General features: G+C 37.7%; 1 protein-coding gene across 10 annotated transcripts in view; it reads left to right on the top strand.

Moving 5' to 3' along the window:
- The window catches only part of PRMT3 (protein arginine methyltransferase 3), a 141,597-nt gene that overhangs the window by 93,090 nt on the left and 22,064 nt on the right, over positions 1-26,443 (top strand). The window contains exon 14 of one of the 10 annotated variants that reach the window (XM_089915039.1): positions 1,442-26,443. The exons of the other annotated variants lie outside the window; for them this stretch is intronic. Coding sequence (XP_089771165.1) covers positions 1,442-1,456 — 15 coding nt within the window. The 3' untranslated portion in view covers positions 1,457-26,443. The remainder of the gene's footprint in view (positions 1-1,441) is intronic. 10 annotated transcript variants of the gene reach the window in all.

Raw genomic sequence — 26,443 nt, 5'->3', positions numbered from 1 at the left:
TCTTTGACATTGTGCCAGCTCCTTACACTCTCCCCTGCCAGCCATCTGGAGCTATTATGCAAGCCTAGTCTCTGCGGCTACTTTTTAGAATTTTTGCCTGGTTACTTGGGAATAATCCATTAGCAAAGGTATTAAGAGGATGAATGCCTAATTGGAACTTTGTTTCTCCATTACATAATCAGAAGAATTAATGGAAATATGAGAAATAAAAAACAATGCCTGGTAAAGTGATGGAGAAAGTTACTTTGGGGAGGAAGAGGTGTGGCTTTCTTAGAGTGAAGAAAAAGATATCCAGTTTTGTACTGCTAAGTACAAACCTTCAAATACATTAAATGCTTTCTTTCTTATGCTGGAAACTTGAATGAATAGCTTAAAAAATAAGATGGACGATTTCTCTGAATAGTTAAGCCCATTTGAAATCTATGCATAACCATTTATTTCATAATGAGATTCTAAATTTGTGACCTAATTAAAATATTGGAGGAAACTGGATTTTTCAAACTAACAAGATGCTTAGAACACCCTCTTTGAATTTAATTTCGATCGCATGTGTGCTGTAGACTGATAGTGCTTTTAGATGGCTTTGTGAAGTGTGTTGGAGCCTTTAATGGAAAAATATCTTTTCTTTGCAGTCTCCCCCACCAACATACACACAGACACACACATACAGCCCAGAAGAAATTTGATGGCATTTCTAATTTAATGTTTTACATTAGCAAACTTTATGTTTTGAGGAATTTAACATGATGTGATACTTATATGTAAATGTTTGAGCCTTGGTTGTCTATAATGGTTGAAGGATAATGTTCCAGTGAATGCTAGTAACACATACATAGCAATTTTTTGACCATTTTTTACTGTATCAGTTGATATCATTGACAGTTAAGGTCAAATCACCTTTGCTTTTATGATGAGGTATGAAGCTTTAGTTAGCAACTGGCTTCCTATCTATCATATCAGCCTGTCTACCCTTGCAGTAAATGAAGAATAAAGTCCATTATTTTTATGGAAAGTTTATAGGTGTTCAAAAGCAAATGATTTAAGGCTATACAATTTAGAACCAGTGTGTTTTATCTTGTGAGTTATGGCTTATTTTTTAATGTCATTTATGTAATTGTGTAATGTTCTCTTACTCTGTGTTCCAGCAGCATTTATATTGGCATCTGTCTGTATAAGCTCCTTAAAGATATAGACAAGCATCCTTTTCATAATCCTAGGTGTACATTAAATGACTTCTCATACTTCCTTTTATATAAATGTGAGTTGTTTACCTTAAGAATGAAAATATTTAAGAGGGTTTTATCAGATTACATGCTCACATACGTAATGTCTTTAACATGTAAAGATTTTTTTTATTTGATACATCATCTCTTAAAGCAATCATTTTTCTATCTTAATTTCAACATTATATTTTCTGTCTTTTATTCTACCTCTCTATTAGTGTGTACTGGAATAATGACTGTACAGCAGTGTTCGGTTTGTATAAACTTTCCTTAATATGATTTTAAGCCTCATTTAACAAAGAATATTATTTTTTCTAGCCATTTTTCTTTTACTGCAGTTGTTAAAGATGAACCAGTGGATTAAATAAAAAATATCAGACTTTTTCAATACTTGTATTTAAAAACCTCTTATATTTTGGATTTTATACAGGTGCATAAATATGAGTTCAGTGACATTTGAGAGCTATTTAATTTTTATCATAACTTTTAAAATCTTTATAATAATGTAAAATTTTATATTAACAGACATTTCAGTTTGTTAAACAAATATTAAATGCTGACTGTGTGCCAGATACTTGTCCGAAATCTGTGGGCACAAAACAAAACAAATAAAACTATACTCTGTCCTGAAAAGGCACTTAAGTGAGAGGAGACAGGTACTGACATTTTAGTATGAATAATAAAGATAGGAATATAGAGATATTAAGAGGCTAGTCTGAGATTGGGAGCACAGAAGTGAGGTATTTTTCTGGTGGAAAAATTATAGTTGGTAATCAAATTTTACAGCCAAGATTTCATGACAAAGATAATAAACTTTACCTCTCTCAAAAAAAAAAAAGATTTGTGTTTTAAACAGGGAAGCCTATTCTGTTTCGAAGGATGAAAAGATTGACAGAAAAGCTGAAGTATGGTAGCCATGTAGGAAGTTCATTTTGGGGTAATTTCTGTTCACTTATTTTTTAAATTCACTGGTCTTTTCTTCATTTGTATTCTTTCTGTTAAGGTCGCCAATAAATATTTTCATTTTAAATATCATGTTTTTTAGTTGTAGAATTAATATTTTGATTGAGTTATTATTTTTCATCTTTTTAACCACTTTGGTCAATCTTTTTACCTAAATTCCTTAATATTTATAATAATTCTTTTAAGATCTGTTTGCTAATTCTATGAGCCACCTGCGATTCTACTTCTGTTGCTTTTTTCTTTTGACTGTGGTCACATTTTCCTATTCTCATATTTCATAACTTTATATTTTATGCTAGACATTGTATAAAAGATAGTACAGTCTTATGTAAGTAATACTTTCTCCTAGACAGGCCTCCACTTACCTCTGTCTGGTAGCTAGGATGACGGCCTGATCCCTTTTATCTAATCTGGAGTTGAGCTTGATCAGGGCTGGGTACCACTGCAGTTAATTTACTGTGACTTGAGCATAAGATTAGGCCTCTCCCTCTTGCCAACTTCTTGGAAAGACCATCAAAATAAAGCTGAGTTTAGGGAGGAAAACAGAGTTAGGATTATTTATGAGGTTTGAGAGATCTGATTTTCAGAGGGTCTGTCTATGCAGAGCAAGGGATTAGAGGGGAGAGGAAAGGTCCTGATCTGGGTTTGGCACAGTTCATGATCTAGTTGAGAATTGGTAGTGCCAACTAAAAATTGTCACTTGCTGTCTGCCTTTACAAGGATTAGGTCACTAATCTTCATGAGAGATTAGTTGCTCCCTCTTTGTAGCAGTTCCTCAGTGCTATCTGAGACGCTGTGTCCTGGGCTAGAGTCCCCATTTTGCCCCAAATAAAACACCTCACAACTCTCACGTTGAGTTTTTTTTTTTTTTTTTTTTTCAGTTGACCGTAGACACAGTGAGGGGTGGGTTTCATAGTGAGTTTTGAAGAGTAAACAGTGCGGTTGAGCCATCTGCTTTTGAGAAGAGGGTGGTGCGTATTTACTCTCAGGATTAGCTGAAAAGTTTATTGTTCCTATAAATGGGTTTTCTTGAGGTGCCTGAAACAAACCACCTCATCTTTCTGGGCAAGAGTTTGTGGAATAGCAGATAGCTGAATAGTAATACCTTGCTAATGGTGACAGCGAACTGTGTGGTTGCAGATGCTTTTGGCTTTAAGATCTAAACACTGCAAGAAAACCTCTCTCTTCCTGTTTTGTCGTACAAGCACCAGCTTCATCTGCCTTCTTAGTTTGCAGAGATGACTAGACATCCCTTTCGGGATTCTCCAAATTCCAGTGCACCATACTAGCCCAGACCTGGCGGTCAAAAATTGGTTGGGTTTTCCTTATCCCAGGAAGGTTCCTGTACCTGTGGCATTTTTACTGCTTTGCCCACCCATTGCCCCAGCATTGGATAGATGCTCTCAGGTGACAGCAACTGTTTCTGCCTGCTCAGTTGGGAAGGGCTCATTCCTCTCTGGAAATAATTTATTTAGACTTTTTTTTGCATCCAAGGCTCTTTGATGGTTTTAGTGAAAAATATAATTGTTTAGTTTCCCCAGGTTTTTTTTGTTGTTGTTGTTGTTGCATCAGAGTAAGGAGAGGGTCTTTTGCAAACATACCCTACTAGAAACAGAAGTCCCTGAATGCATTATTTTAAAAGACCAATCTAGAAAATAAATCTGGGTCTACACATTTAGGATTATTTTTAAGTTAGGAAAAGTAAGTGAAAATAAACAAAAGTTAATGAGTGAACTGAAAATAAATTATATATTACCTCTCAATTCTCATTTTGTTTTTTTTTTCTTTTTTTAAAAAAATGATATACTTGATGAATGGTAGAAACATATATTTAAGAGGCACTGATATTTAGCTTTGGATGGAATCCGAACAAGTCTTGAGTTACAGTTTTTAAGGCTAATGTAAATGTTATTAAAAGAAACTTTAAAGTGTTTACCATTCAAACTTTCCTGATTCTCAAGGAGTACTCATAGTACTTGTTTTCATTTTATGCTTTCAATAAGCTTTAAATTTTTCTGACGGCTGAAGAAGAAACATCAAAATGAGCCCATTTCTTTGCAGTTGTGTTCTTTAACTCTTCTTTCAAAGCTTTTTAAAAATCTCTGACAGTCGAAGCCTACTAATTTTAAACTCATTCCTTGGTATTAAGTCAGTTCTTAGTACTTTTGGGTGTAAATTGATGTAATTTTGACCTTGCAAAGCCAATCAACTAAAGAAACTATTAAAACACATCTGTGCTGCTTAGAAATAGTAAGATTTGTCTTGAACTTGCATCATAGATTTTAGTGGGACATCTGGTATATATTTTAACAGGCTTCATTAAGTAAATTTTATGTCTCGGAGGGAGAGCATTTCTAATTGTGAGGCTCCACCTCTACAGTCAGTTTTAGGTTTCTACTTAAATGAATAACCATACAGTCTAGAGCCTGGTCCTGAACTTTCTGCTCTCTTCTGAAACCTGAACCTTTGGAGTTAGGCTTAGATGGTGTTGAGAATACTTAAATCTCTTTATTTCCAGGAACTGGTTATTGAATAGTATTATGTGTTAAGAGCTGCAAGGCATTATAGTAATATAATAGGCATTAGGCAATATATAAGGCATTATAGTAATGTAGCTGCAAGGGAATATAGTAATAAGCCATTAATGCCTCTATTGATGAGGCATTAATGGGGGAGACAGATATTAAAGTTCACTTTGTGGCTATTAGATAATACCAAAGAATTAATGAGAATTTGGTTATATGTGATAAAGGCATTGTAGTTATATAAGGAAATGTTCATATTTTTTAGAGTCATAAACAAGTAGGTAGGGGAGAAGTGACATGATGTCAGGCATTCACTTCAAGACAGTTCAGCAAAAAGAGGGGCACGGGGCAGAGGGAGAATAGATGAAGCAAATGTGCCAAATACTGGTCACTGTTGAATGTAAGTGATAGGTACTCAGAGGTTCTATAATTGTGTATATGTTTGAAGTTCTTCATAGTCGGATCTTTTTAAAAGATCATACTAATGACAGTATTCTAAGAAACGCCTAAGAGTGATGAGGCAAATGTACTGTGCTAAGTTGCTTCCATAAAACTCAGCTATCTGCTGTAGCTACCAAGGCTGAACACATGCTTACCCTATGGCTTAACCTTTTCACTCTTAGAAATACCTTCATATGTTCACCAAAAAGACATGTACAAGAATGTCCATTGCAGCATTGCTCATTAGATCCCTAAACTAGAAGTAAGCCAAACATTCATCAATAGTAGAATGGATAAATACATGCAGTATATTTATGGAATAATATACATCAGTGGGAAAAAAAGGTGATCTTATGAATTTCATGAATACAACATTCATGAAAAAAGGAAAAAAAGCCAAATACAGAATCTGTCTTTAAATTTCCATAACAAGCTAAACTAGTATAATGGTGATAAACATCAGAATAGTGGTTACATTTTGTGGGAGGATTTATCATTGGATTGGAAGGGGAATAATAGAAGCTCTGGGGTCTTGAGAGTGGTCTGTATCTTGATCTAGGTAGTGGTTGAGTGTGTTCACTTTGTAAAAAGTTCACTGTGCCCAGTCAGTGATTTCCTCACTTTTATGTGTGTGTTATATATTTTATACTTGTATTCTTCAATAAAACATTTTTTAAATAAATGATTCTCACATTGGCTAAAAAATGAAAATCTCTATTTTTTTGCATGTACATAATATTTCAGTTTAGGGCTTCCCTGGTGGCGCAGTGGTTGGGAGTCCGCCTGCCGATGCAGGGGACACGGGTTCATGACCCGGTCCGGGAAGATCCCACATGCCGCAGAGTGGCTGGGCCCGTGAGCCGTGGCCGCTGAGCCTGCGCGTCCAGAACCTGTGCTCCACGGCGGGTGGGGCCACAGCAGTGAGAGGCCTGCATACCGCAAAAAAAAAAAAAAAAAAAAAAAAAATTTCAGTTTAAAAGTTCTTAAAGAACAAACCAAAAAAGGACATCCAGTGGTCAGAAGCTTGGTGAGTAAAAGGAACTGAAAGAAGCCCAGCATGGCTGGCGCATGAAGACCAGTGCTGAAGGAGGGTGGCAAGCTGTCCAGATCATTTAGCACCTGTGCTATTTGTTTTTTTCCTTAGACCAGTGGGAAATAATTGAAGTTCTTTAAAGAGAGTGATATGACCTTAAGGGCACTTGAGAAGGGTCATGGTTGGAATGTGGAGAACTATTAGGGAGACCAGAGTGGTTATGAGAGGCCTATGGGTCAGCTATTACAGTACCTCAGGCAAGAAATGACAGTGACTTGCACAAAGGTAGTTTTAGCGGAGATGGAGAAAAGTGGATGTATTTGAGAGCTATCTAGATGGTAAAATTGCCAGGACTTGAGCATGGATTAGATAATGAGAGATGAAGGAAAGAGGTCACAGTGGTGTCTGTAAGGTTTCTTCCTTTTACAATTTGAAGAATGATGGTACTATTTTGTAAGACAAAGAAACTTGGAAGAAGAACAGGTTTAGAGGGGAGGATAAGAAGCTCGTTTATTAGTATGTTGAATTTGAAATGCCTTTGAGATATGCAAGTAGTGATGTCCAGTGGAAATTAGAATACTCTTCTGTGGTCTGTCTTGCCCAGTCAGACTTGTGACATGTTCTGTCCACATATGATATATGACAGTAGAATCAAAGAAGTATAGGCAATCATAAAATCACTCTTGAACTAGGATGTATTTTCTAACCTGTGCTACTTCTTGAGGTTAATAGGCTCTAAAAGTTTTCTTTTCTCTCTCTCTTCCTTTTTTTTTTTTGGTAGGCAAATCCAAGGGAGTAGCATCATGGGCAAATAGAACTTGATCCAAATTAACTATTGAGGTAGAAGAAGAAGAGTCCATGAGAGAATTAATGGTCTAATTAGTGCAGATGATACTACCCTCCATTTTACTTAATGAATATGTGCCCCAAAATGAGCCTGAGGTGGGAAACACATCTGCTGTTTCTTTAGTTATCTTCCGCTTCCAAGTATTTCTGCAGTATGAGCATCTTGCTGGACTGCATGCGATTCTTGCCTCTAAAGGTATATACAGTAGTCACCCTTATACACATTCCAAGACCCTCAGTGCATGCCTGAAATCAAGGATAGTACCATACTCTATATGTACACTATGATTTTTCCTATATATACATACCTGTGATAAAGTTTAATTTATAATTAGACACAATAAGAGAATGTTCAAATTGCCAGCATCACTACTCTTGGAGTTCAGGGCCATTACTAAGTACAATAAGGTTTACTCAACAATTGATCAAATAACCGAGTTGGCTACTTAAGTGAGTAACAGGTAGGTAGGATAAACAGCAAGGATACTGTGGACAGAGGGGTGATTCTCAACCTGATCGGGATGGAGCAGGATGGCGTGAGCTTTCGCCACACTACTCAGAAGGTCATGGAATTTAAAACTTATTGCTTATTTCTGGAAATCTCCATTTAATATTTTCATGGGTAACTGATACCAAAGAATGGAAAACTGCAGATAAGTGGGGACTACTGTATTTTTAATACAACATGGCACTCTGCAAGCCATCTGCTTTATCTGGAGCCCAACCAAAGAAATGGTGATTTGTGCCATTGCCAGAAGAACTGGTTGTATTGAACATATTGAGGGATGGTTTATATTTCAGTCTCCAATGCAAAACCTTAAGGGGTTTTCCTGAGTGATTTTGATTATCTGAGATTTTTCCAATATGTGACTTATCCTCTATATAATATATGACTCTGCTGTAAAAGAATGCTTTGTCTCATATTTAAAGGGATTCTAGCTAGTTCTGATATTTTTGAGATTTGGTTAAAGTCCAGGTGTACCCTGTGCATTACCTACAAAATTTTGGACACTTCCACTTAATCCTGTCTTATTTTTCATTTTTCCCAGCCACAGAGGGTCCATCCTTCTAAACTGGACCCCTAAGGATTTTAACCTTTTAAAATCTGGATTTCTTCAACTCATTCTCCATGTTTAGTTGCCCTCTTACCTACTTTTGTTCTCTCTCCTTGGAAACGTACCATTAAGAAAAAATTAATTTTTAAAAAGATATCTTTCCCACTTCATATTAACTTTGAGGTATATGTTTATTGAGTAGAATAGTGGGAAGAATCACCTGCAGTATTTAACTGTTACTTAACCTACGCAGAGAGAATGCAGAAGTCCACAAAATGAGGAACCCTGAAGTTGAGTAAGACATCTAGTCCTTGGAGTCAACAGAGATTCCTATGCTTTATCCTCTTTGAAAGCCATGCTGTAAATGACACTTCTGAATCTGCATTTTTAAAAATTCATTAAAATTGATTCTGAATCCGCCTATTGAGTTATGTTATAAAAGGATTTGAACATCAATTGTTCTGAAATACAGGTTGAGTGGAATGTTGAAATTCTTAAGCTACATTATGATCATAATTTAATTTTAGATAGGTATAGGGTCATGCTTAAAGTCAGCAATGCCCAGGGTCAGAATCAATTTATGAGAGAAATAATCATACTCAAGCCCAACTAAAATATTTATTTTAAGCACAGCAATAAGCATAAAAATCAAATAATAATAGTGGACTCTTGATTAGAGATGTCAGGGAAGTTCTCCCCAGCCTTATCTCAGAGGCTGCCAATTAGCATTATTAGGTTGTGATAGTAAATGAGTTTGACCAGGTATTTTCCTCTCTGATTCAGGCAGTTATCTCTGGAATAATGACCTATAAGGAAGTAATTTTCTCAGTTCAGATTCCCTTTGACTTATGCTCTGGCAGAAACCATCGTAAATATTAGCATTCAGATCTTCTAAAAATCCTAAAGCACTTAGTATTTCCAGACTTCAGAGGTATATGGATGTATTCACAGGAGAGATCAGTCCACATGCAAAGATGAGTCAAGAATTGAAAAAATAAATTTTTGTTGTATATACCTGTTTACCTAAATCAGTCTTATCTTTTTCTTTTTTAGAAGACTAGATGAGGAAAGGACCAATCTTGAAATAGAAGGGAGTTTTCTAAAAATAATTTAAATCAAAGAGGAAAGTTTAAACAGTGGTAATCTAGCACTGTGGTTAGAAACTTCAAACTTTGGGCTTCCCTGGTGGCGCAGTGGTTAAGCATCTGCCTGCCAATGCAAGGGACACGGGTTCGAGCCCTGGCCGGGGAGGATCCCACATGCTGCAGAGCAGCTGAGCTCATGCTCCACAACTACCGAGCCTGCGCTCTGGAGCCCGCAAGCCACAACTGCTGAGCCCACGTGCCACAGCTACTGAAGCCCACACGCCTAGAGCCTGTGCTCCGCAACAAGAGAAGCCACGACAGTGGGAGGCCCGCGCACTGCAACGAAGAGTGGCTCCCGCTCACCGCAATTAGAGAAAGCCCGCACACAGCAACAAAGACCCAACACAGCCAAAAATACATAAATAAATTTATTAAAAACAAACAAAGAAACAAAAAACTTCAAGCCTTAAAGCCAGTGGGCCAAGTTTACCAGTATGACTTTAGAAGAGGTATTTAACTTCTCTGAACTTCAAATTTTTATCTGAAAAGTGGAGATAATAACACCAATAATTGCTGGGTATTATTTTGAGTGCTAAATGAGATAGTGCATAAAAGCGTTTACCACTATGCCTGGCACATAGAAAATGCTCATAAAATGATCTGATTAGTATTTCCATTCACTTTCCTATCTTGCTGCATTTTTTAAAGAAAGGATTATTTAGTTTTATTTTTAACATTCATTTCCTTATGGGGATTTAGGATGGTGTGATTTCATAGATTGGATTTACTTGCTCCATCAGGATTGAACAAGCATCACTGATTTGGCTCTCAGTACTATCTTAAAGACCAGTTTCTTTACAGGCAAAGATATGCAATGAACTCTTTGACCTGTTCGTATCCCTGAATATCTAATGGATTAAAGAAATGAGACCTTCTTTCAAAATGCCGCATTTATGCAAATCAGGTGCTTCTCAAAGCAAAATCACTCCTTTCTTCTTACAATTTTGCGGAGAGTCACATTTTTTACTTTTTAGATCACTAAGACAGTGACATCGCTACTACAGCATGCCCGTTCTTTTAACAAGTGATATGTCCTGGCTGTCCCTAAAGTCTGTACCATAGCATTCAATCTGATTTCTTTTTTCTCTTTTCCTCGTCATCCTTTTATTCAGCATCCAATCCCATGAATGGGGGCCCCGAAAGATGTAAGTCGTTGTCTCACTCAGTATTCAGAGATCATAATCAAAAAAACACCTAACTTCTACTAACTAGTATAATTACCTTTGAAAAACTGCAGCCCTAAATGACAAAAAAAAAAAAAAAAAAAAAAGTAATGTTGCCAGATTTTTCATTCTCACCCCAGGTGTTGGATAGTTTTTAGAAGGGCTCAGGCGGGGAGGTGGTAGCCATATTTTTTACTTCACTTTTCAAAACAGAAAAAAAATCCTGTTCATTCCTGGAAGGTAAAGTGTATCACATCTTCTACTTGCCCCCTATTTCCTGTCTGTCAAGATTTCTTTCAGTATTCCATCTCCTAGTTTATACTTCTGAAATTTCATAAAGACAAGAAGCGTCTGGTAGAGATTGATCTCCTAGTCACAAAAATGAGTTTTTAATAGTTTTCAGTTTTAAACCTCTGCAGCAGTCACAAAACTGATTTCTTTTTTGTTCTGCACTCATTTTTTAATTCAATATATCTACTATTTTGTCCTTAAAATTAAAAATATAATGTTTACTTATCATTGATAGTATTTCCTGGCATTTGAGGAATGAGAAGTGGGCCATAGAGGCCTTATAGCTTTTAAGGAACATTGGAAATCAGCATGAAAAATGGAATATAAGGAAACAGTAACCACTGACATTGAGCTGTGAGAAACTGATGACATGTGAGGAAGCAGGAGATAGAAAACTAGAGAAGCAGTGGGCTGTAAGAGTTTTTAAGTGGCAAGCACAGACACACACACACACACACACACACACACACACCTTTTCAAAATGACTTCTCATTCAAGCAGCATGTATTGGATACTAGTGCTGTGTTAGGCACTGTGAATACAACAAAGAATGTAGTCTCTGGCCCCAAAGACCTTCATTTAGTAGGAGAGGCCAACATATAAATAGATGATTGTACTATGGTGTGCTATAATAGAATTTAAATACTACAGGCATATATAAAAGATAGCATTGACCTGGCACACTCTTATTTACTCACTTTCCTCGAAAATCTTGCTCATATTTAAGGTTTTACCGTATTAGGCATGGCTTTCTTCCAGAAAGCCTTCCTCATACTGTATGCAGTAAATTAGTGGGGAGTGACTGATTAATTGATGCTGGTACTGACATCAAGGAATATTCTAGAGTAGTTGACATCAAATATGAGTTTTGAATAAAAAGTAGGAAATAAGAGAAGTAAAGCCTCATGGTTTTCTTTTCCCAAAGGTCGGTAGGAGTTGAGCATAATGTATCATTTCATTTCTTTTATTTGTTCACTCAATTAGCAAATCTTTATTAATTTCCTTTAGTCCCTGAACATCCCAGGCTATTTCATGCCTTTGTAACTGCATGGCTATTTTCACTAAATGTTTAGATTGAATGCCCAGTCATTGTGCTTAGGCATTGAGGATAGGGAGGTGAACACAGTTGCAGAGAGATTGCCCTAAAGGGCCTATTGGGGTTTACAATTGAACAAAAGACATTGAACGAAAAGCATTATGAATATGGTGAATGTTATTGCAGGGAATGCAGGGACATTTAATGGATGTATTATAATCTACTCTGCGGGATTAGGGAAGGCTGCCCAGGGAAAGTAACATTTAAACTGAGACATAACAAGTAAGAAGGAGCTAGTTTAGAGAATGGGGAAGAGAGTTACAGGGGGTACCTTAGATAGGGGGAAAAAAAAAAAAAGTGCAATGATGAATCTGCCTTCTGTAACAGTGGACTGTGTAAAAGGAGTTACCCTTTTACTGAGACCAGCTACAAAAGCTGAAAAAAATACTAAATATTATCTGTTTGAAAGTACCAGAGAGATAAATTAGTAAAGCATTACCAAGCCAAGACTCAGAAAATCCAAAGAAATGAGACTGGCATTTGGGACTGCTTTTGCCCTGTAGGCGTTTACCAGTTCAGAGGAAGCAACTAAAGGACTTTGTAGCCCTTTTGATAGCCTCACATGGTTAGGAATACAAAAATGGAGCTCTTTAAAAATTCCCCAGTGCATTGCATTGGGACCCAGAAAGACTGTACCCAAGGGTAAGGTAAAACAGAGGTAAATGAGCCCTTGCAAGGACTGCAGCCCCACTTCAAATCATCTGGGTGGCCCAGGAAATTCTCAGACCCCATTTTTATTTATTTATTTATTTATTTATTATAAATTTTTTTTATTTTTGGCTGTGGTGGGTCTTCGACGCTGCACGTGGGCTTTCTTTAGTTGCAGTGAGCAGGGACTACTCTTCGTTTTGGTGCACGGGCTTCTCATTGTGGTGGCTTCTCTTATTGTGGAGCATGAGCTCTAGGCACGCAGGCTTCAGTAGTTGTGGCTCATGGGCTCTAGAGCGCAGGCTCGGTAGTTGTGGCTCACAGGCTTAACTGCTCTGCAGCATGTGGGATCTTCCCGGACCAGGGCTCAAACCCATGTGCCCTACATTGGCAGGCGGATTCTTTTTTTTTTTTTTTTTTGCAGTACGCGGGCCTCTCACTGTTGTGGCCTCTCCCGTTGCAGAGCAACAGGCTCCGGACACACAGGCTCAGCGTCCATGGCCCACGGGCCCAGCCGCTCCACAGCATGTGGGATCCTCCCGGACCAGGGCACGAACCCACATCCCCTGCATCGGCAGGTGGACTCTCAACCACTGCGCCACCAGGGAAGCCCAATTGGCAGGCGGATTCTTAATCACTGCGCCACCAGGGAAGCCCCAGACCCCATTTTTAGATTAAGATAACTTTGCTTTTGCCAGCACCCTCAGGTTCCTGGCAGAAAAAAAGATTCTTTCTAGAAGAGTATTTTTATAAGTCTGAAATTATTTCTGCAGTTTTTCATATATAATGTTCAGAACATAATCGAAGGTAATGAGTCACACAAGGACACAAAACAACATCAATCAAGAACCAGCTAAAACAGGAAATAAAAATAGAGCTCCAGGTGTTACAGGTGTTAGATGTATAGATATGGGCTTTAAAATAACTATGCTTGCTAAGTTCAAGGACAAAAGAAATTACAGATGTCAAACAAATAGTTGGAAATATTTAAGATATAATAATAGATTTGAAAAAGAACCGAACAGATATTCTAATACTGAACTAAAGATGAGTTTAGCGGTAAATATTAAATCACTAGTATAGAGAGGATTATTGAACTGGATTTTATGTCAGAGGAAATATCCAGAAGGAAGCACAGAGGAATGCCACGATGCAGCATTGGGAAGGGCAGGAGATATAGAAGATACAAGAAATGGTCTAATATATGTTTAAATGGGAGTCCCAAAGGGGAAAGGAGATGAGACTATTTCAAACTATTTGAAGAGATAATGGCTGAGAATTTCCCAAAACAGACGAAAGACAGTGAGCTACAATTTAAGAAGTACAACATAACTTGAATAGGAATGGATAGATATTTTATGTTTCTGGGTATATACCCCAGAGAAATTAAAACATATCCACACAAACACTTGTTCATGAATGTTCATAGCAGCGTTATTTATAAAAGCTAAAAACTGAAAGCAATCTAGATGTCAGTCACCTGAAGAATGAATAAACAAAATGTGGTATAGCCACACAATGAAATATTATCTGGTTATAAAACAGAGTGAAGTCCTGATACCTGCTACAGAATGTATGAACCCTGAAATGATGAGTCTTGAAAACATTATACAAACGAAAGAGGCCAACTACAAAAGAATTCCATTTATATGATATTCCATTTCTGTGATTCCATTTATATGAAATGTTCAGAATAAGCAACTCTGTAGACAGGGCATAAGACAAGGAGTATGGATATAGGGTTTCTTTCGGGGGTGATAAAAAATGTTCTAAAATTAGATTATGGTGATGGTTGCACAACTCCAAATATACTTTTTTAAAAATTGAGGGACTTCCCTGATGGCGCAGTGGTTAAGAATCCACCTGCCAATGCAGGAGACACGGGTTTAAGCCGTGCTCTGGGAAGATCCCACGTGCCCCGGAGCAACTAGGCCCATGTGCCACAGCTACTTAGCCTGCGCTCTAGAGCCCTCAATCCACAGCTACTGAGCCCACGTGCCACAACTACTGAAACCCGCATCCCTAGAGCCCGTGCCCTGCAGTGAGAAGCCACTGCAACGAGAAGCCCGTACACTGCAACGAAGAGTAACCCCCACTCGCCGCAAGTAGAGAAAGCCCACGCGCAGCAATGAAGACCCAATGCAGCCATAGATAGAAAGATAGATAGAATTATACAGTTTATTTAACTGGGGAAATTTTTATGGTATGTGAATTATATTTCAGTTGAAAAGAGGGGAATAAATCCACACCTAGATACATCCTACTAAGACTACAGAAACCAAAGAGAGCATTTTAGAAGCCTCAGTGGGGCTGTAAGTAGAGCATTGGAATTACCTTCAAAGGAGCAGTAAATAGATGATTTCTCAGCAGGAACAGTAGAATTGGAAAGACAGAAGATAATTCAATGATGACATCCTTGCGGGGACTTCCCTGGTGGCACAGTGGATAAGACTCTGCACTCCCAGTGCAGGGGGCCCAGGTTCGATCCCTGGTCAGGGAACTGGGTCCCACATGCATGCCACAACTAAAAAGTCCGCCTGCTGCAACTAAGGAGCCTGCCTGCTGCAACTAACACCCAGTGCAACCAAGTAAATAAATATTTTTTTTAAATGATATCCTCACTGTGCTGAAAGAAAATAACTGCCAACTCTGAATTTTACCCAACTAAAATAACTTTTAAGAATGAAGCTGAAATAGATATTTCAGGTGAACAAATAGAAAGAAGGACTTCCCTGGCGGTCCAGTGGTTAAGACTCCACACTTCCACTGCCAGGGGCATGGGTTAGATCCCTGGTCGAGGAACTAAGATCCCACGTGGCGCAGGCAAAAAAAAAAAAATAGAGAAAGAATTTGCCCCAGGAAACTGATTTCTGAAGGGTATATAGGCAAACAAAAACGATCCCTGATGGAAGACCGGAGGTAAAGGAAGCAATAAAGATTAACAAAAGTTATATATGCACATATATATGCACATAGCAATAGTTTCACTCCTAGGGATATACCCAATAGCAATGAGTACTTACGTTCACCAAAAAACATTATAAAAAAAGTTCATAAAAGTGTCAACTTAAAACTACTCAAGGGGCTTCCCTGGCGGTGCAGTGGTTGAGAATCTGCCTGCCAATGCAGGGGACACGGGTTCGAGCCCTGGTCTGGGAGGATCCCACATGGCACGGAGCAACTGGGCCCGTGAGCCACAACTACTGAGCCTGCGCGTCTGGAGCCCGTGCTCTGCAACAAGAGAGGCCACGATAGTGAGAGGCCTGCGCACCGTGATGAAGAGTGGTCCCCGCTTGCCGCAACTAGAGAAAGCCCTCGTACAGAAACAAAGGCCCAACACAGCCAAAAATAAATAAAATTTAAACTGTTGATTCATTAGTGTAATTTAAAACAAAACAAAACAAAAAAAACTACTCAATACCTGTCAACAGTAGATTGGATAAATAAATTGTATAGTCACATATGTCTTAGAGCCATATAACAGCGTAGGTAATATGCAATAGTAGAAGTGAATCTCAAAAACAATAATAAAGAAAATTAGCCAGGCACAAAAGACTACACGATATATGTTGAAGTATGTAATAGGGAAAATGAATCTGTTTTAGAAGTCAGGGTAGTTAGTGAGGTAAGTGTTGGCCAGGATGTGAAGAAAAGGGAAGCCTTGTGCGCTTTCGGTGGGAATGTAAATTGGTGCAGCTACTATAGAAAACAGTATGGAAGTTCCTGAAAAAATTAAAAATAGAACTACCATATGATCCAGCAATCCCACTTCTGGGTATATATCCAAAGGAAATGAAAACAGGATCTTGAAGAGGTATCTGCACTCCCATGGTCATTGCAGCATTATTTATGATAGTCAAGATATGGAAATAACCTAAGTGTCCATCAGTGGAATAGATAAAGAAGATATGCCATATACATATATATATGTACATACACACACATACGCACACGCACACATAAATGGAATATTATTACGCTGTAAAAGAAGGAAATTTGCCATTTACCACAACATGGATGGACCTTGAGGGTATTATGCTAAGTGAAATGTCAGAAGAAAACGAATGTTGTTTGATATCACTTGTATATAGAACTTAAATAAAAAGGCCAGACTCAGAAACAGAGATCAGAATAGTAGTTACGAGGGAGTGTGGGATGGGAGAAATGGGGAAATGTTGGTCAAGGGTACAAACTTGTAGTTATAAGTTGAATAAGTTCTGGAGATCCAATGTACATCATGATGATTATAGTTAATAATACTGTATTATATACTTGAAGGTTGTCAAGAGAATAGATTTTAAATGTTCTCATCACAAAAAAATAAATGATAATCATGGGATATGGTGGGGGTTTAGCTAATACTGTGGTGGTAATCGTTTTGCAATGTGTAAGTGCATTAAATCAACACATGGCACACCTTACGTTACACATTGTTATATGTCAATTATATCTCAATAAAGCTGGGGAAAAAAATCAGGGTAGTAGTTACCCTGTGGGGGTGCCTGGGGTTGGCTAGGTGCCTAGGGGGACTGCTAGGTGCTGGGGTGTTTTGGTTCTTGATCTGAGTGTGGGTATCATAGCTGTATTCTGTTTGAAAATTCACCATGGTGTGCACTTTTGTGTACTTTTCTGCATGTCCGTTTTAGTTTAAAAGGTTTTTTTAAGTGAAAATATTGGTAAATCTCAGTGAATATTGAATGTATAAAATAATAGTATCTTATTTATAGCTAGGAAGAAATGTAAAGGAGTTAGGCCACGTAAGGTATCAATCTACAGCACGTCAGAATTGAAGTATTTACGTTTTAGGTTCTGAAGAGGTGATCTCTTCTGCTCCGTAAAACCACTTTCATAAGCAATTTTGAAATTACAAGGGAGAAATCTAAGTAAATTTTAAGGGAATTTCAGTTATAATTTGGGAATATTTTAAGTAGATCAAAAATTAGTTATGTTGAGTTTTTCAGTAAAAGTACCTTTTAAAAATATTCTGAGAACTGTGGTCTGTTTTGATGCTTTCCATATTGCTTGATCTATTTCTAAACACTACTCAGTTTGGCAATATCCCTTGAGAAGTATATGGCACTTAACGTGTATTGTTCCCTAGAGGAATCAGGAAAGAAAAGATGCAGATTTCCTCTTGGGATAAAATAGAAAATTAATTGAAGAGGGAAGAGTCTATAATTTAAGCTATTGTTAACATTAGGAGAATATCATAATATGTAATTTTCATTTTTGTTGATTATGTCTTCTTAGTTTAAATACCAGTTATCACCATCAGAGTTCATGCTCTTTATGCAGCAGCTTGGTATGGCCTGTATTTTTATCTTCATCTTGTTGGTTTATAGACAATGATGTAAGCTTAAAACGTATAATCTTTTTTATGCAGTATCTTCTTACTCTTTCTTCACTTGCTTCAGACTCATCGTCAGTTAGCTTTTGAATTCCAGACTAAGATTTTGAAAGAAATACTCCAACAAAAAATGAACTGTATTTTTGTTATAGTGATTCTGCTGCATGGATTACAAGCACTCTATCTGCATGCTTGGATAAACTCCATCAAAAGCACATTATCCTCCTACTTCTGTGGCCAGCTGCCTAATTGTATCTGCTGTAACCACACGCTGTTGGAACATGATACCAATGAAGAACAGAAATGATAAATTACTCCCTGCAGGTGATAGTGATAATGATAATTTTTAATTTCCTTCTTCATCATAAGGTGTAGTCTGATCTTATTTCATTGACTGCATCCTGTTACATACACACATGATATGTCCACTTTAAAGAAGTACTCATCACACCAAAATACATGAGAAAGTAATTCGTTTTTATTCCATGTCATTGTTCTTCAAATGAGCATGTATAAAACGAACTGCATCTACCTTTGTATGTATGGGATGAAAAAGCAAAACGTGGCTTAAAACAGATTTTCAAATGATTCAATTTACAAGTGCTGTGAGTTATGTTTTTCCTTTTTGTGAAATCCACAAAGCAGAAACAAAACAGCTCATTGTGAAACTCTGTTCTAATACTTAGGAATATTTAAGATGCACAGTAAAGCTACATGTCTGTATTATTTTCCTGTGCACTTCAAAGTAATTATGGAAGATTCTCACCAAATTACAAGTGTGATCAAACTATCCCAGAAATTTACTGTATATTTTTCTTTCATTCTGTTTCCTTCTGTCGTCACCACTATTGTTCGTAATTACCACTCATTCTTTCTCTCAGTCTAAGTGACTTTTATAACTAAAATTTTTCTGACTGTGGTGTGTGGTGTAAGTCAGTGAAATTTTATTTATTTCATTGTGACCTTGCCTTTGCAGATTAACCCAGCTCTATAGATAATTGATTTCAATGCTTATTTTTCTCCTTAGCATTCCCTTTGCCCCTGACTAGAGATATGTATGGAACAAAAGGGACATTTATTCTGTGGTCAGGCCTTCAAACCTATCTGATCTTTTTCAAGCACATGTCAAGTTGTGCTGCAGTTATTTATTACCATTGCCAATTAGTCATTTTCAATTTCCTGTGGTGGTTGTTTATTCTTGTATTTGAATGACTTCCACAGACAGAGTGTAAGTTCATTGAAATTAACATTTAAAACACCTAGAGATAGCCTGTCAAAGTGATGGTAACAAGGAGGTGAAACTATAATTGAAAAATAGTTGTATGTTTATATTCTGCAGCAAAATGAATAGTTTTGTCCCCAAATCAGCTGACATATTTGATTGTTTATAATGGCCTTGCAGAAATAAAAACACTGATCATAGTTCCACTAGTTTATATGACTATGTTTCAAGTTTAAGGTTTTTTCCTCTTTTTTTCTAATATCTATTTTAATTATCAAGGATCATTTATACGGGGGGGGGAAAAAAAGGAAGCGCTTTCCCTAACGTGGCATTTTAGTCCTTGCTTGTGTTTGAGAGTAAATACCATTTTAAGCCCAGAAAATCCCTTTGGTTTTTCAGAGCAAGCATCTTCCACTTTCTCAGTTAAGTGAATGCTACCTCTCTGATGAGTACATTATCTGCATGTAATTTTAAATCCCAGCTGATTTTCTTTCTGACTTCTCCTCATGCTTCTGATTAGTATTTGCTATGGAACGGATTTTAATACTACCCTCAACCAAACATCATTAGGAGGGTAAATCTGCATGAGGAGTTGGATATACTATAACGCACTTCAGAGGGAACTATAAAATAGCTGTCGTTCATTTTTATTTCTTATTTATTTGTCTTCAGGCTTATAAACTGTTTTTTGGTTACCCCCAAACTACTCAATATTTCACTGTAGTTTTGGGTATCTGGGCAAGCGTTAATTTCTTTTCTGATTTTTAACTAAATTTCATAGATAGTTGGATTTGGGGATTGGAAGACAGTTCTAAAATATCTTTGTATTCTCAAATCTTTTTATCTTTATTTTTTAATTTTGTTGTAAACTTGTGTATCAGCTTCTCCTCTTTGTTAAGACCTTCTTAATATAGACCTTCTTCTATAATTCTGCAGTGTTCTACTATATTAACATTACCAGTCTGTTTTTTATCAGAGTTAAATATATGACATATCACTTAGTGTATTTTATATATATTTGAGACTCACATCACATTTTCTGATAATGTTGTAAGAGCTTTTTTTAAACCTGAATTTGTTGTTTTCACAAAAGGTTTTATTAGCTAACTAGGTTTTTTTTTCCCCTCCGCCTTCTTTTTTGGTAACAGAGTATAAGGAATACATAAAAACATATGTATAACTTAAAGAATAGTTATAAGGTAACTAACTCTCTCCCCATGAAACCCACTTACTAAAATCTTTAAAAAAATCATCTTAATGTTTTCATATAGTTTCCATAGTTTTTATTGCTGTTACTATTCTGTTTACACCTTTTCTCCTTTACCTGCTACTTTCCCTTAATTTGCTTTTGCTAATCTCTTGAGAAGAAAAATAGTTATTGAAAATGTTCTTTTTGTAGAATTACTAGTTGGGGAAAACTTGTCATTCTTTTTCTTCAAATTCATTTAGTTCCTACTATATATTAGACATTGCCCTAACCCTTGGGGTGCAGAGACGAGTGATTTTTGAGAGTCATTAAGGGAAATGTACAAAGGTAATAGTTGAATTGAATGCCTCTCTATGCAATACTATAGATTATTTAACTCAAGTATTATTAAAAATAACTTATCACAGAAGTTGTTCATATTTATGGGAAATGTAAATTATATATAAGCATAAAGAATATTAATATTCCAAATCTATCATCCACTTTCAATAGCTTGGTGAAATCTTTCCATATAGATGTATATATTCACATTTGTGTAACACAGAATAAGTACCCATAATAAATATATATTATTCTTTTCACCTAATAGTATATCACAACTATTTTTCCAAATCAGTAAATATTTGTCTACAGGATTACTTTTCATGGCCAAATGGTATTCTATTATTTGTAGATTTTATGCTTTATTAACTGATCACCTGTTGAAAATGTGGGCTAAAATTGACATGTTTAAGTCTTTGCAAGCATACTTAATTTTTGGAAGTTTTTAATTACTGGATCAATGAGTATGTACATTGTATGAAATCTTAGTTGTGTGCATGAAAACAGAAAAGTACACAAATCATAAGTATAGTTTGGTAAAATTGCACAAAGTGATTACCCCGCCATATACCCAGCATTCAACTTAAGAAACAGAGTATTACAAGCAACCCAGGAGCCTATCACATAACCCCTTCCAGTTTTTACCGGTATTGCAAGGATAACTACTATTCTGACTTGTAACACTAAATTAGTTTTGCTGTCTTTGAATTTCCTGTATATGAATTGAATCATATTGTGTGTACTATTTTGTGTCTGACTTCTTTTTAGTACAAATGTTTTATCTTTTAATGTGTATTACTTAATTCCCCTAGAAAGGTTATTTCAGTTTACTTTCACAGCATGAATGCTCCTTTCCCCACTAATGTAGATATTATCATTTAAAAAATCCTTTCCTCAACGTGATCAAGGAAAATTGTATCATGTTGTCTTAATTTACTTATTTTTTTCTAAGTAGGTGAAACAGTTTCTTTAGCGTGTTTATTAATCATTTGATTTTTCTTTTGTAAATTTCCTGCTTTTCTGTTGTTAGTTTCTTTTGACGTATTGCTTCCTTTTTTTTTTTTTTTTTTTTTTGCGGTACGCGGGCCTCTCACTGTTGTGGCCTTTCCTGTTGCGGAGCACAGGCTCCAGCCACTCTGCGGCATGTGGGATCTTCCCGGACCGGGGCACGAACCCGTGTCCCCTGCATCAGCAGGCGGACTCTCAACCACTGCGCCACCAGGGAAGCCCTGACGTATTGCTTTCTTATTAATTTGTAGTAGCTTAATGTACAAAGGACAGTGAGCCTTTGTTACCTATATTGTAAATACTCTCAGATCTGTTATTCATCTTTTAATTTTGATACTACAATTTAAATTTTTCTTTATTAAGTTTCTGCTTTGCTTATGATACTTAAAAATAAACCTTCTTTATTTCCAGATTTTATAAACACTTGTATATACTGGTGGGATTTCATTCTTCCTCCCTCCTACCCCTCCACCCCCTACACTGATCTTTGTGCATACATGTGCATACATTGAAAACCCCACCAGATGATGTTATAATTTTTGCATTAAAAAATCATAGGTATCTTAAAGGAATTCAGAGGGGAAACATAGTGTTTTATATTTACCCAACGATTTTATCGTTCTTCTCTCATTTTTGATGTTTCAGGTTTCCTTCCAGTATTATTGCCCATCAGCCTGAAGAACTTCCTTTAAAATGTCTTCTAAAAAGCCTGTTGGCAATGGATTCTCTTAATATTCCTTCACTTGAAAATTCATTTATTTGATCTTCATTCCTAAGGGATGTTTTTCCTGGATATAGAATTTTGAAAGGTTTTTTTTTGTTTGTTTGTTTGTTTTGTTCCAGTATCTTTTTCTTTTCCATCTGGACCTCCTATTACATGTATGTTAGTTCCACAGGTCCCTGAGTCTCTGGGCATTTTATTTCAATCTTTTCCCCTTGTTTTTTAAAATTAGATAATTTCTTTTGATCTAACTTCACATTCACTGACCTTGTCCTCCTCTATCATCTCCATTCCGCAATTCAGCAATTCAGCCCAGGAAGTTTTTTGTTTCAGTTATTGTGTTTTTCAGTTCTGAAATTTCCATTTGGTTCTCTTTTCGTAGTTTCTATTTCTTTACTGAGAATTCCTATCTTTTGATTCATTTCAGTGTGTTTATTTTACGTCATTGCTATTAACTTATACCAGCATAGTTATTTGCTTTAAGTCTTTGTCTGATAGTACCAGCATCTGGATCATCTCAGCATTGGCATCTGTTGATTGTCTTTTCTCTTGAGAGTTGGTTACATTTTCCTGGACTTTGTATGTTGAGTAATAATGGATTGTATCCTGGATATTTTGGACTCTTAGTTGGGTTATAATCATCTGGGCAGTGTTGATGTTCGTTGTTAACAGGCAGTCCATCCAAAGTCAAGATATAAGTTCTGTCAGCAGTGTCTTGGCAGACAATGGTTCAAATCTCATTTCCATTCCTGAAGAGTTTGCTATACTGTTTTGGGTCTCTCCTGCACATACACAGTTTAGGGATTGGTCTGAGACTTATACAGGTTTTTCAGTTTGACAGAATTATATAGTATTTTGATTCTCTCTTGGTATCTAAAGTATAATGAACCTCAAGGTTAAATATTGAATTTGGAGAGGAGTTGAGGAAGATGGCAGAAGAGTAAGACGCGGAGATCACGTTCCTCCCCACAGATACATCAGAAATACATCTACACGTGGAACTGCTCCTATAGAACACCCACAACGCTGGCAGAAGACCTCAGACCTCCCAAAAGGCAAGAAACTCCCCACGTACCTGGGTAGGGCAAAAGAAAAAAGAAAAAACAGAGACAAAGAATATGGACGGGACCGGCACCAGTGGGAGGGAGCTGTGAAGGAGGAAAGGTTTCCACATACTAGAAGACCCTTCACTGTCGGAGACAGGAGGCGGGCGGCGAGAGGGGGGGAAAGCTTCGGAGCCACGGAGGAGAGCGCAGTAACAGGGGTGCGGAGTACAAAGCGGAGAGATTCCCGCACAGAGGATCGGTGCCGACCAGCACTCACCAGCCCGAGAGGCTTGTCTGCTCACCCGCCGGGGCGGGCGGGGGCTGGGAGCTGAGGCTCGGGCTTCGGTCGGATCCCAGGGAGAGGACTGGGGTGGGCTGCGTGAACACAGCCTGAAGGGGGCTAGTGCGCCACAGCTACCCGGGACGGAGTCCGGGAAAAAGTCTGGACCTGCCGAAGAGGCAGGAGACTTTTTCTTGCCTCTTTGTTTACTGGTGCACGAGGAGAGGGGATCAAGAGCGCTGCTTAAAGGAGCTCCAGAAACGGCCGCGAGCCGCGGTGATCAGCGCGGACCCCAGAGACGGGCATGAGACGCTAAGGCTGCTGCTGCCGCCACCAAGAAGCCTGTGTGCGAGCACAGGTCACTATCCGCACCTCCCCTCCCGGGAACCTGTGCAGCCCGCCACGGCCAGGGTCCCGTGAGCCAGGGACAGCTTCCCCAGGAGAACGCACGGCGCGCCTCAGCCTGGTGCAACGTCACGGCGGCCGCTGACGCCGCAGGCTCGCCCCGCATCCGTACCCCTCCCTTCCCCCGGCCTGAGTGAGCCAGATCCCCCGAATCAGCTGCTCCTTTTAACCCCGTCCTGTCTGAGCAAAGAACAGACGCCCTCAGGCGACCTACACGCAGAGGCGGGTCCAAATCCAAAGCTGAGCCCCTGGGAGCTGTGAGAACAAAGAAGAGAAAGGGAAATCTCTCCCAGCAGCCTCGGGAGCAGCGGATTAAATCTCCACAGTCAACTTGATGTACCCTGCATCTGTGGAATACATGAATAGACAACGAATCATCCCAAATTGAGGAGGTGGACTTTGGGAGCAACGATATATATATATATATATTTATATATATATATTTTTTCCCCTTTTCCTCTTTTTGTGAGTATGTGTATGCTTCTGTGTGAGATTTTGTCTTTAAAGCTTTGCTTTCACCATTTGTCCTAGGGTTCTGTCCGTCCGATTTTTGTTGTTTTTTACTTAAAAAATTTTTTTTTCTTAATAATTATTTTTTATTTTAATAACATTATTTTATCTTTATTTTATTTTATCCTCTTTCTTTCTTTCTTTCTTTCTTTTCTTTCTTTCTGCTTTTCCTCCCTTTTATTCTGAGCCGTGTGGATGAAAGGCTCTTGGTGCTCCAGCCAGGCATCAGGGCTTTGCCACTGAGGTGGGAGAGTCAAGTTCAGGACACTGGTCCACAGGAGACCTCCCAGCTCCATGTAATATCAAACGGCGAAAATCTCCCAGAGATCTGCGTCTCAACGCCAGGACCCAGCTTCACTCAACAACCAGGAAGCTACAGTGCTGGACACCCTATGCCAAACAACTAGCAAGACAGGAACACAGCCCCATACATTAGAGAGGCTGCCTAAAATCATAATAAGGCCACAGACACCCCAAAACACACCACCAGACATGGACCTGCCCACCATAAAGACAAGATCCAGCCTCATCCACCAGAACACAGGCACTAGTCCCCTCCACCAGGAAACCTACACAACCCACTGAACCAACCTTAGCCACTGGGGGCAGACACCAAAAACAACAGGAACTACGAACCTGCAGGCTGCAAAAAGGAGACCCCAAACCCAGTAAAATAAGCAAAATGAGAAGACAGAAAAACACACACCAGATGAAGAAGCAAGATAAAAACCCACCAGACCTAACAAATGAAGAGGAAATAGGCAGTCTACCTGAAAAAGAATTCAGAATAATGATAGTAAAGATGATCCAAAATCTTGGAAATAGAATAGACAAAATGCAAGAAACATTTAACAAGGACCTAGAAGAACTAAAGAGGAAACAAGCAACGATGAACAGCACAATAAATGAAATATTGAATTTGGTTTGGGCCCAATCCACATTAACCCTACGGATCAATAAAACTCCACATTCTTAACAAAAGCAGGAAAGTACAGTAATTAGCTTTATAGTGATTTTTCAGTAATCAGTTTCCAGTTTTTAAGACTTTATAAGCTTTATTTAATGCCAGTTTTAAAATAGATTAAGTCAAGCCTGTCCCACTAGTGAAAGAAACAGGAATGGTATCGTTCAAATTTTAAACAAAAATAAGTGAAAATTATTTATTTGTTTGAACATGTTAATTTCTTCTAGAGGCCTTTTTGTAAACTGTTAACAGTAAACCTGAGAGTTACGTTGGAGTTTCTTCTTTGGGTATTTGCCTACACATACGTTTAATTTGAATAGTCTTGTTTTTATTTTCAGGAAAAAAAATATGTAATATTTTAAAATTTCATTTATCTCATCACAAAAATAATCATAGTACTTTGCTTTAAAACTGGATGAACAAGATCAGAAGAAATTAAATGAGCTGGCTTCATATAAAAGAGTACGTTTTAGTTATTTATTGCTGTGTTAGCAAACCACTCGAAAATTTAGCGCCTTGAAGTCAAAAATCATGTAGGTTTACTTGTCTGTGTTTCTGCAGTCTGGACTGGACTTACATACTAATTCTGCTCCTAGGGTTTTTCATGCTGCTGCAGTTGTGTGGAGGCTTGACTCACATGGCAGCATCTCAGTGGAAGAGTCTGGTTGGGCGAGGGGCCGCATGAGCCTTTCTCCATGTAGATTCTCACCTTTCAGTGGTCCACCACGGTCATTTCTCTAATTTAACACATACTGAGTATTTGATTAGCCTTGTTGCCCTTATTATTATGTTGTTTCTGTGGGGAAAAGCCAAATTATATTACTTTATTTTTACTAGTATCGTGTTTTCCAGGAAAAATAGTGACCTACCATAAGTTTAAGAGTGTCTGATATTGGAAATGGTTTCTTATTTGCCATGGCTTAAGACTGTATAATCAATTGTTATGTAATTAGTTTAATAATTATTTATATTCCTTTGTTTTT

Source organism: Delphinapterus leucas, chromosome 7, assembly GCF_059928025.1.
Source record: "Delphinapterus leucas isolate spDelLeu-1000000601 "Yukka" chromosome 7, BTC_Dleu_Yukka2, whole genome shotgun sequence".
Classification (NCBI taxonomy): Eukaryota; Metazoa; Chordata; class Mammalia; order Artiodactyla; family Monodontidae; genus Delphinapterus; species Delphinapterus leucas.
Note: the sequence above shows the minus strand (reverse complement) of the source record. Positions and strands in the feature narration are given on the sequence as shown.